Source organism: Grammomys surdaster, unplaced genomic scaffold, assembly GCF_004785775.1.
Source record: "Grammomys surdaster isolate TR1022 unplaced genomic scaffold, NIH_TR_1.0 137, whole genome shotgun sequence".
Classification (NCBI taxonomy): domain Eukaryota; kingdom Metazoa; phylum Chordata; class Mammalia; order Rodentia; family Muridae; genus Grammomys; species Grammomys surdaster.
Window position 1 is genome coordinate 7,105,180 of NW_021604595.1, and position 11,597 is coordinate 7,116,776.

Here is an 11,597-nt window from a genome sequence, read left to right on the forward strand (position 1 = left end):
TAGCTTTGGTTCAATGCTAAATACACACCCAGTATAAAGCCAACTAATGGCACCAGGGTCCATCTTATCTATGTGAGCTTCCATGGACACGTTCAGCTGAAATCAAGAGATTGCTGCTGAGAACCCACAAAGGATGCCCCTGTCCTCTTACAAAGGCCAAGCCTTCTGGCACTCAAGGCTCCTGTTTTTCAGCCCTAACCTTCATTGCTAGGCCACTAGAATCCTGCATTCTTGCCCCAAAGGATTACTTGCTATTTCTTGAGCATAACACCTGCCACGCACATGCTCCTGGGGCCTATGCTTCTTGCTCACCTCTAATACACACCTGCTACCACCGTTTTCTTCAAAGTTGCCTTACATATGGTCCCCACACCAGGCGTTTCCCATTGTTATTACTGCCTGAAGATCCTAACACCGGCAATCTTAACATCTTTCTAAAAGATGTTACATGAAAGCTTAGTAAAAACATCCTATACATGGTGGGAAGCTAACTGTGCCCCTCCCCCAACACACACACACACACAGAGTGGCAGAGGGGGGGGGTGGGAGTCATTCTTTTCCTATTTTTCTATTTTGGAGAAACTGGTATAGTGAAGTTTAGGTGTTTGGATATATTGGAAACCTCTCTGATCGTTGCCAGCCCATGTTTAGAGCTAGCCAGGGATCATTCTGAGCTTGTCTTTGGCATGGGCATACAATACAGAGTAGCCTAAGTGGCAGACCACCTCCCCGTGGCATGTAGACTGTAGGATGCAATGGTATTCCTTTGCCTTAACTATTCCAGGCAACTAGAGGAATCCTCTTTGGTGCATACTTTGCTGGGACCTTTCACTCCAGCCAGTTCAGATGGTTAACTTTACCCTGATCCCTTTTCTATAGAACCACCATAGAGTGCTTGCCTTGCTCCTGTTTCTACCTCATGACCACCCTTAGACTCCTCTCTTAGCCATGAACGGGGAGCCAAGCCTCTGTCTTCAGGACTGTAAGGATGATATACTTGCACTTCCCATTTGTGCCTGAACGTAACCTAAGAGAACACAGAATATCTTCACAGTATCAGTGGCCAACAAGTGTAAACTGCCCACTTCCATATATGGCCTCTGTGTTATGAGCAATTTTTTTTTCCATTCAGTGGCATGGATAAAGCCCAAGTTCATGGCACCCTAATCTTTGAAAGGTAAGGGCAGAGGTGAAACACACAATTGTGTAGAGATGAAGGAGGTGGGGAAGGAGGGGAGAAAAACACAGCAACAAAATGAAATTATGTATTCAAATATGACTACAGAACAACGAAAGTGTCCACAGAATCAGAAAGAAAGAGAGAGAGAGAGAGAGCACGAGAGCGCTATAAATAGAACACTGGTTTCAGCTTAACGATCATTGCATCTATTCTCATTAGACTCGCCTAAGTGCTGGCACTGGAAAGTTCTGCAGGGCACAGATGTTGTTTGTTAGGCAAAGTTGTAGTTGCAGATACCACGGCACATTGGAATGTGCGACCGCTTAAGTTTGCTGAGAGTACAGTCACTTCTTGGTATCTGACGGGTGTTAGCTCCTGCCATACCCACACCAGCAAGCAGATGGTCAGGTTCCTTATGCCAAATGGCTAATGTGTACACACAGTCTACACATACCTCCTGTATACTTCAAATAGTCTCCAGGTTACTTACCGTACCTAACATACTGGGAATTTTATGTAAGTACAACAGTGATTATTTGTGTTTGTGTTATTTTTTTTTTAATTATCCGACTTCAGTCTTCAAAACTATGAGAAATAAAATTCTTTTAAAGTATTTTCTTAAAATTAATTTTATGTGCATGAGTGTTTTGCCTGTAGGTATGTATGTCTGATGCCTTCAGAGGTCAGAAGTAGGTGTTGGAGCCCTTGAAATTGTAGTTGCGGATGGTTGTGAGCCACTGTGCGGGTGCTGAGAACTGAACGTGGGTCCCCTTCGTGAGTGCTCTTGATCACTGAGCCATCTCTCCAGACCTGACAAAACTAAGTTTTGTTTCTTAAGACATCTAGTCTATATGATTTGGCATGGCAGTCTGAGCAGACTAATATAAACGATGAAGCAGGTTTTCTAATTTCTTAAATGGATAAAAACATACAACGGGCAGAAACCCACAAAGCTGAGTGACTGTCTAACTACAATCACCATCTTCATATCTTTTTTGGTCATCTTCTGTGAGGAGGAGATAGGACTAAATGGTATCTGGCAAAGTTCTCAAACAATGCTAGCTGCCCAAGGGCTACCCAACTGTGAAGGTTAGCCATGAAGCCATGCCGCCATGTATAATCCTTTGAAGCCATGCTCACTTCTGCATTCATCTACCATGTATGGGGTGCCTGCTCCTCACAGGTTCTTCATGCAGAAGGTACTGACTATAGTATGTAATGTTTATCATGTAGCTCCCGGGTAAGAATGCTTAGGGAAGCAATTGGTGGAGACTTAGAAAAGCAGGAGACAAGGTTCTGTTCTAATCACACTTTCCTTCTGGGGCCATCCATCATTCCAGTAAGAACCCGTTTCTCCGAGACTCATTCACCTTGGATTGTATCCACAATGCAGGCAGCTCTACTGAGGGCTATGCTTCCAGTAAGGTAAGGCTCTGATACCCAACAACTCCCAACTCTGGCCCGTATGCTACTAGGCAGGCTGATGATGGAGAAGAAGAGGTAGAAGAGGAGGCCATAAAGAATAGAGGAAGAATGAGGGCTTTTCTCCACTCAACTGAAGAACTGAGAATTGTAAGACACACATTCTCCAAGTCTACTGTAGTTTTCCTGATGAAGTGGAAGTGAATCCTACAGAAGAGTTAGTTCTGCGCGCAGCTTTCTGATCCGGACGTTGAGTATCACTCCTGTTCAGGCTCCTACTTCCTCTACATCTCGTCAGATCACTACCCACTTTTTTTAAATCAAGCCTGGTGCCTTCCAATGGTCCAACATTTTCTTTCCAGCACACGGACAAATCAACAACCGTGAGAACATACTATCCACTCATGAATCTTAATTTAGAGTTCTGGAATTCTTAGTTGATTAATTCCTTCTGACGTGGCCCAGATGTCTCTGGTGTAATTAGCGTCAGAATGGGGTTAGCAGAGCTTTTTCATGGTGATGCAGATTCATTATGACTGATTGCTCATTTATGAAAATTAAGCAAGTCTAATGGAGTTCAGACCTAAAAGGATTGCACTAGCTTGACAGTCCCTAGACACTAACATCTCTGCCGATCTTATCTTTACCACAGTTAAGAGACAGCCACGCACTAGAAAAGGTTATAATGGATTTTTATGAATTTGCTTTCCTATCTACTGGTCTCCTCTTTCTGCTACTGATAATAGATTCTTGTCAGCTGATACTGCAATGACAAGAGAAGCCTTCCTGGCACAGATCATTCTGTTCAATACCACTAGTAACTTTGAGGTGCATAGCGCACAGCTGATTTTGTTGGCTTCTGCGACAAGTCTTCAACTGCTTCCTATTTCTGTTCATTCTACCCAGTGACCCAGGAAGGTTACTCTATTTTATATTGTCTTGTTTCATTTTAATATTGAGCCTCAATATATAGCCCTGGCTGGCCTGAAACTTCCTTTATAGACTAGGCTAGACTAAAACCCAGCACAATCTGCTTGCCTTTGCCTCCCGAGTGCTGGAATTAAAGGTATGTGGCACCATGACTGTCCTTTGGGAAGATAAAGGTCTACTCCGTCATACCCTTCACTCCTCAGCCCCAATTTTGCTACCTCCTAGGAAATAAAATACAAGTCTTTGTAGGCTACTACTGGGTGAACCCTGTCTCTTGGTGTTTTTTTTTTTTTAGTCAAAAATATTAAACTTTTATTTATTTTTTTGCCTATTCTCTTTTTTTTAAAATTTCTATTCAATTGGAATAATATATTGGCTTTTTGAAAAATGTGAACAATTAAAAGAAAATGCAAAGACTTACAAAGAGACAGCATTGAGAAATACAAAAGAAAGCATTCTTGGGCTGACAGCTATACAATGTCTAATCTATAGTTTACAGAAAGCATCTAATTTTATACTCTTGGTGGTTTTAATTAAACCCTAACGGAGTCTCTATCCTAGCTGAGCCACTGAAGTGACCTAACATATCTTTACCTCTGAGCCTTTTCCAGAGTCTTTTTCTTGGGAATCTATTCCCCAATTCTCTACAAACGTTCTTCACTCTGTGAATGTCAACCAGGCTTCCACCTTTTTCAGGGGGCATCTGTGAGGCTTCATGGTTCTACCCACTCTGAATGGCATTCACTAGAGCATTCTAACACAGCCATGCCTTGGGTCCTATAAAGGGCCGGCTTTGTACTTCTGTGGACACCCAAATCCATGCATGCTCAAACCCCTTCTACAAAAATAGCATAGTATTTGCATAGACCCTACAAACACCCTCCTCTATACTTTAAATTATCTCTCAATGACACACTGCCTAGTTAAATGCAGATACTGGGTAAATAACTGTAACATCATGTTGTAAGGAAATGACAAGAAAAAGGTCTGGACATATTCAGTATAAAATTTTTAATAAATATTTTTGATCTGTGGTTGGCTGAACCCTAGATATAGAACCTGTGGCTACAGAGGACTGATGGAATATGTATTCATTAAACTAGTACAGAGTTGTGTCCTCTTTGATAATAACACAGTGTTCTGTCTATGGAAGTAGGCATGTTGAGTAAATACACACAACATGTACAAATAAGGGTTTATTCTGCACACTATTGAATTTTTCTTAAGAGGTGTTTGTTGTCCAAGGCTTAAAGGGTATATATAACTTAGACTTTGTAGTTTTAATCCTAGAAATACCCTGGGAGAGCCTCAAAAAGACATAGGCAGGCTACTGCAGATGCTTGCTGTTATAGTTTTCACAGTAGAGAATGTAGAAGAGTCCCTTGATCTGCACCAAGCAGCTAATAAAACCACACAGTGGACTAGTCACTAACAAGAGATTCAGCTCCTACGTTGTTCCACACAAAGAACAGATGAGAAGGCAGTTTGTAGAGTGACAGTTGATTTTTGCTAGACAGTGGGTTTATGTCTTGGAGGGGTGGCCTATTTCCCCTTTGATATTCTGTGAATTAAAATGTTGGGATACTAAACTGATGTGTTAAATGGTTCTTAGAGAGCCAACAATGCTTTTATACCACAGGCTCCCAGATGAGATGGACGAGGACACTGGTACAGCACAGTTTGGCATGAGTCCCTGTTAAAGCTGGACTGTACGATAACTCGCATTGATAGCTAACAGGCGGGATGCCCAGGTTCCAGTCGTGCGTCCACTGTCCTGCCAGCCCCGGAGAAGCCACTTTCTTTTCTTCACTCTGTCTACCATAACTGAGTGTTTTTCACTTTCCTTCTCTATCATATGCAAAATATCATAGAGGTCATTTAGATACTATTTATAAAAACAGATTCCTGTCCAAAGGAAAGACAGGGATAAAAAAAAAAATGGAACAGAGACAGCAGGAAAGGCCATTGAGAGACTGCCCTAACTGGGGATCCATCCATCTACAGACACCAACCCCCGACACTATTGCTGATACCAAGAAGTGCTTGTTGACTGGAACCTGGTTTGGCTGTTTCTTGAAAGATTCTATCAGCACCTGACTAATACAGATGCAGATACTCACAGCCAACCATTGGATTGAGCCCAGGGACCCTAACGGAAGAGCTAGGGGAAGGCTAAAGGAGCTGAAGGGGTTTGAAACCCCATAAAAAGAACAATATCAACTAACTGGACCATCCAGAGCTCCCAGGGACTAAACCACCAACCAAAGAGCATACATGGAGGGAGCCATGACTCCAGATACATATGTAGCAGAGGATGGCCTTGTCTGACATCAGTGGGAGGGGAGGCCTTTGGTCCTGTGGAGGCTTGATGCCCCAGCATAGGGGGATGATAGAGCAGTGAGGGGGGAGTGGGTGAGTGGATGGGGGAGCACCCTCATAGAGGCAAAGGGGAGGAGGGAGAAGGAGGATGGGATGGGGGGTTTGTGGAGGGGTAACCGGAAAGGGGATAGCATTCGAGATGTAAACAAATAGAATGATGAAAAAGAAACACAGTGTATGTCATACAAAAGCAGTTGATAATGATCTGATTATATCACACATGGTGAAATGCAATTTCATTACACACCCAACTCCATGTCTGAACACACTCGTTAATCACACGGAGCAAGAGTACAAAACACATTTTAGAGCAACCCTGCTAAGCCTGTGTTTCCTCTAAAGGTATCCCACACCCCTTATTGGCTATTTTATTGCAGTTGCTTTCTGAGACAGGGTCTCATGTAGCTCAGGCTAGCCTCTAACTTGCTAAGTAGCCAAGGATGACCTTGAGCTCCTGATCTTCTTGCCTCCCCTCCCCCCTCCCACATGCTGGGATTATGGGCATGCATTACCATGCCTCGATTCTTTCTTTTTAAAGAAAACTGACAGTAAATGAATGAAATTGGTTTTAATTGCAGAAATATTCCAGACTCTAGATCAATAACGTACAAACACTTAAAGCCTTTGCAGACTCATTACAAAAGGAGCAAAGCACTTTTTTTTTCCGTCTGTGTAAACATTTTGACATTGATTCTAATTCACGCAGATGGGCGATAATCTTGAATAGGTCACATAAATACAATGTACATATTTACAGATATACAGACGACAGGTAACACCAAAGGCTTTTAGCATATGGCTGGCAATTGCATATCAAATGCTTCTTGACAGAGACATAAATCCTGTTCGTGACTTCATGTACCAACACACACGTACAAATACCCAAACACCCCGTGGGGGTATCTTCTTAGAGATGCCTATTCAAACCTCAGATAAAGAGAATGAGAGTTAGAAACTGTCCCTTGAAGGGAGGGAGGGGCCTTGTGCCTCAGAAGATGTTAGACTTACCTGTTAAGTGGTTGGCAATCCGGGCAGTGGGTTTGGGAGGCAGGGCCGGGGGTTGCTTGTGAAGGGATAGCTGCTTCACTGGGGTCTCCTCATGGTCTCCAGGGAAAGCAGAAGATTTTTTGGGGGGCAGGAACAGAACTGGTTTGGCTGAAGGATCTTGGGACAGGAGGACTCCAGACTCACTGGCAGAGGGACTCTCTTCAGACACTGAGGGGACAACCACATGATACACAGAAGACATTACACAAACGCAGTGCAGGCCAGCCAGGAACACAGGACAGGGACATGGGCAAGCCAACAAGACAGCAGAGTGCCACCTGCTGCAGGCCATCATGGGCACATGGAGAGAGAGCTAAAGCAAGGATGAGAGAAAACCAAGAATTCAGGTAGGGTGTGGAGGGGCAGGAAGGAGAAGAAGAGAAGGGAGCGGGAGGAAGAGGGGAGAGGAGGGACAAGGGCATTTTCTCATGAAAAAGGTCACCATTTCAAACTGAGCCTGCATTATCCAAAGAATACAGATGCTCTACCATGTGACTCAGGAGACTAGAGTCACAACTAACAGGACAGCAAGTAGAACAAGGAGTTCAAGTCCCCTAAACTGAACAATAACTTTTCCCTGGGTTCCTGAACTCTTCTTTTGCTGAAAGAAGAGAGAGACAGGCCACAAACTAGTGGAGGGTATTGGTGTTGTCCACTGAGTCTTGCTCTCTTGTCTGGATACCAGTGGCAGCTGGCAAAGTTGACACCAGCATGCATTGGTGACTGCTCCTCTAATCTTTGGAATGGTCAGGACCAAGAGCCAGGGTCTCAGTGAGGACTCTAGTTCTAAGGGCTGACTCTTGCCCTGCCTGGCCCTATACATTCTCACAAGGCAGAGGATGTGCAAAAGCTATGCCTTTTGATTTGTCCAGTTCCTTCACTTCCTGCTTGTCACACTTCTTGTCATTTTATTTTTATTTTCCTTTCTTTTCCCTTCTCACTCCTCTTTCTAGGGTCTCATCCATTCTAGGATGGTTCTGAACTCATTCTGTAGCAGAGAATGATCTTGAACCTCCAGGTCTCCTGTTTCTACCTCCTGAGTCCTGGGATTCCAAGGCACATACCATCCTGCCTTAGAACTAAGTGCATGGTACTGGGGATTGAACCCAGGGCATTCTTGCATGCTAGGCAAGCACTGTAGCAACTTAATAACACATTGGCTCTCATGTCTTATTTTGACTTATCTCTTCTTTGGTTGAGCTGCCATGGGGTGGTACCCACTGTTTCCTTCTGTGCTGCCAATTAACAGCAGTAAAACACTGGGAGTCTGACGGGGTGGTAGATGTCACTGAAACACAGTCTAACACAGATTACGGTGGTAGAAGAGAAGTTGGATGGTACAGAGGAATTTGAGTTAAAAGGTAAAAAATTCTTGCTTAAAATTCTAATGGACAAACAAAATATGATTCCATTGATTGTCTGTCCACCTGCTTCTCGTGACTGCCACAAGGAGGGAGTTTATAAAGGATTCCTCCCTACTTCTTGCGTTCCTTCTTCCCTGGAGGAAGTAATGTCTTCATAGCAGTATACAACCCTAGAAAGAACCCCTGACACCCTAAGTTTTCCCAACTGTGAGGGACATTGTTCTAATTACTTGCTAAACAATAGCTGGCCTGGCCCCACAGTTAAGTGTGGGAACCAACTTGGGAAAACAGCCTCTCACCTTTTCCTAAATGTGAGCAAAGTGTACGTGTGGATGCTACATACGGGGTCACCCACACTCCAGGGAGTCCCAGAGGCTCCTTGATCAGCCTGACATGTGCTGCACCTCTCTGCTGGTAGGGATTTCTCTTTGGCCTGATTAGGAGGGCTCTGTACCTCCTGAGAAAGGCAAATTGGCCACTTGGATGACAGTGGTCCAAAGAAGGAGGCAAATAATCAGAAGGCATCCAAACTCATCTATAGGCAGGCTCCAGCTTAGTTGGGAGATTGTATACAATTTAACAAATATGTCAGTCGTCTGCATCCAGTAGATTTGCTAAACTGGAATGATCATTGATGAGTATATTGGGACTAGAAATTAAATGGTGTGGTCAGGGCTTTAGAGCAGGTGGATGAGATAGGCTTAGAGAGAGACAGGATCCTTTTTGATTTATCTTAATGAAGATGAATGTTGGAAAACAAACCATATTTTAAACCATCAATATTATAAAACAAGTTATAATAGTTTGAAAATGATGTACGTCACAAAAGTGTTTTTACAAACTATAAAGCATCCCGTGAAAACAGAATTTGTATTTTCTTAGGTCCAGTTATGTATAGACAACTGCATGGTCCATTTCTCTGACATTACCTGGTCCATCCATAATGTCTGAAGCTTGGAGCACCTCATATGAGCAGGGGTCCCTGGGCATTGGGACAGGCTCCATTTCCGACAGAGCAGGCAAAGAGAGTTGGCTGGAGCTCAGGGACTGCCCGTTCTCCAGGGAGTCATCTTCATTTGATATTGAGAGTTCTCCATCTGCGGGAGGGAAGGAGATGGTATCAGATAAGGTCCATCCTCACAGTGACACTCGAGGCTGCTGACAAGTCAAGATGCTCTGAACCATCTTTATCAAGGCTAGTATCTGCACTTGACACCACATTTTTGCTGTAAAGACCTGTACCTTTAGAGAGAGCCCCATTCAGTAAGTCTTTTAAAAGGAAAACAGTGTACACACATAGGCTTACTGAATTTTTAATTGTGTATAGTTAGTTGTGTCTGTGTATGGGCATGTCCTGTGAGATCAGAACAGGATATCATGACATCAGCTATTCCTATCTGTTGGCGGGGACTCCTCCTTGTGCTCGTTAGGATTGCTCTGTATTTCCCGAGAGAGGCACATTGGCTGCTTGGGTGGCAATGGAGCCAAGAGGGAGGCACTCCAGAGGATGGCACCAGAGCTGTAGTAAACGGCAGCTGTCAGTCTCCTAGTGTAGGTGCGGAGAATTAAACTCCAGTCCTCTGCAAAGATGCTTTATGGCTTCTTACCAAGCATCTCCTAGCCCATACTCCTTTCTTAATAAAAGCGAATGAAAAATTATTCTTTCTTTTTAATTTTTAAGAAGGTACAGAAACTTAGCAGACAACAGAGACTGGAGGCCCAAGATCGAGAATTTCTACATTAGGAAGCAAATATTAGAAGGCCACTGTTGGTTCTCCACAAACTGACAGCAAGGCCCTATTGCTGAAAACAACACAGATACAACTCATTGACTACGGAGAGGTCAAGCTGGTACCTACATAGAGTCTTCACCCCTACTAAAGGTGTATGTTTTAAAAGCAAAAATTTGGTACTGGAAGGTACACTGCACTCTACCAAAGGAGAAAGGTGAACACCAACCCAGCTACCAAACTTTCAATCTATAATGGTGACCTGCCAGCAATATGAGCTGGTGCAGTAGTGGCACAAAGCTTGTGGGAGTGACCAATCAATATCTGATTTGAGTCAAGGCTCACTCCATAAGATGGAAGCCATACCCAATGCTCCTTGGGTGGCCATGAGTCTGAGACTAGATAGGACAGTGACCTGGGGGGGTGGGGGTGGGGGTGGGGGAACCAGATGATAGTGTTCTGCTAAAGGAATGTAGCAATAAGATGACTTGTGACTTGTAGTGAGCTTTTGCTGTATGCATAGATCAGAGCCTTGCTTAGCCAGTATCAGAGAAGCTTCTTCCTGCAGCGAGTGGGAACAAATACAGAGACCCAAAGTAGGAGATTATGCAGAGAATGGGAGATATCGGAATGCTCAGACCTAAAAGGGATGCTACCATCAAATCATCCTAGGGCGCAGGAAACCTTTTAGAAGAGGAAGGAGAAAGAGTGTAAAGCCAGAGGAGATGGAGGGCACCAAGGAGTCAAAGTCTTCTCCTTAGTATCATGAGACAAAGAACCTCAGATACCTAGCTTTTTGTTTGTTTGTTTGTTTTTTAGTTCTTGTCTAATGAGAGACAGAATTGAGTGTGGATCTGGATGGGAGAAGAGGTGGGAAGGAACTGGGAGGGGGAGGGGAAACCATAATCAGAATATGTTGTATGAAAAAAAATCTATTTTCAGTAAAAGAAAAACAACAACAAAACACCAAACAACAACAAAGCCCAAAAAGCATTAGGGAGCAAAGAAGTAATGAGAATTTGTAACCCCAGCAGGGAAGGAGAGTGTCTGTCTGTTTCCCTCTATCCTCATCCAGTACTTGTGGTGAGTGAGCATCTAGGAAAATCTACAGTCTCTACCTAACAGGCTGTAACAGCCCAAAGCAGCTGGGAAGTGCCAGAATTCTTTGGTGCCAACCACCAACCATGTCAACTTTGATCTGCTTGAAGCTCAGTCCCCCAAAGGGCTGAGAGCTGACAACCCTGATTGAGGATCAAAGACTCCCGTTCAATGGCCATTTGTTAAATCAAAACTCCCTCCAGCATGATTTCATCGACACCCAGGGAGTCTTAGATAGCTGAACATTAAAGCCAAATTAATTTTTCAAGAGGACTTAAAGCTCTTCCAGTCAGATGAATAAACATCCAGATGAAAGATAAAGTCATGCCCACTCAGAAATAGATCTCTGTAAAGCAGTAAGCTGACTTACTGCTGGAGAGAGAGACTTAAAACTGGAGAGAAAGAAAGAGAGAGAGAAAGGGAGAGAGAGAGAGAGAGAGAGAGAGA

The 11,597-nt window shown here is 43.7% G+C and overlaps 1 protein-coding gene across 2 annotated transcripts in view; it reads right to left on the reverse strand.

Moving 5' to 3' along the window:
• Phactr1 (phosphatase and actin regulator 1) overlaps positions 1-11,597 on the reverse strand; it is a 278,883-nt gene that overhangs the window by 74,982 nt on the left and 192,304 nt on the right. For both annotated transcript variants that reach the window (XM_028763224.1, XM_028763223.1), the window contains exons 4-5: positions 9,252-9,419; positions 6,920-7,126 (exon numbers count right to left, since the gene is read on the reverse strand). In XM_028763224.1, the coding sequence (XP_028619057.1) occupies positions 6,920-7,126; positions 9,252-9,419 (375 nt within the window). The remainder of the gene's footprint in view (positions 1-6,919; positions 7,127-9,251; positions 9,420-11,597) is intronic.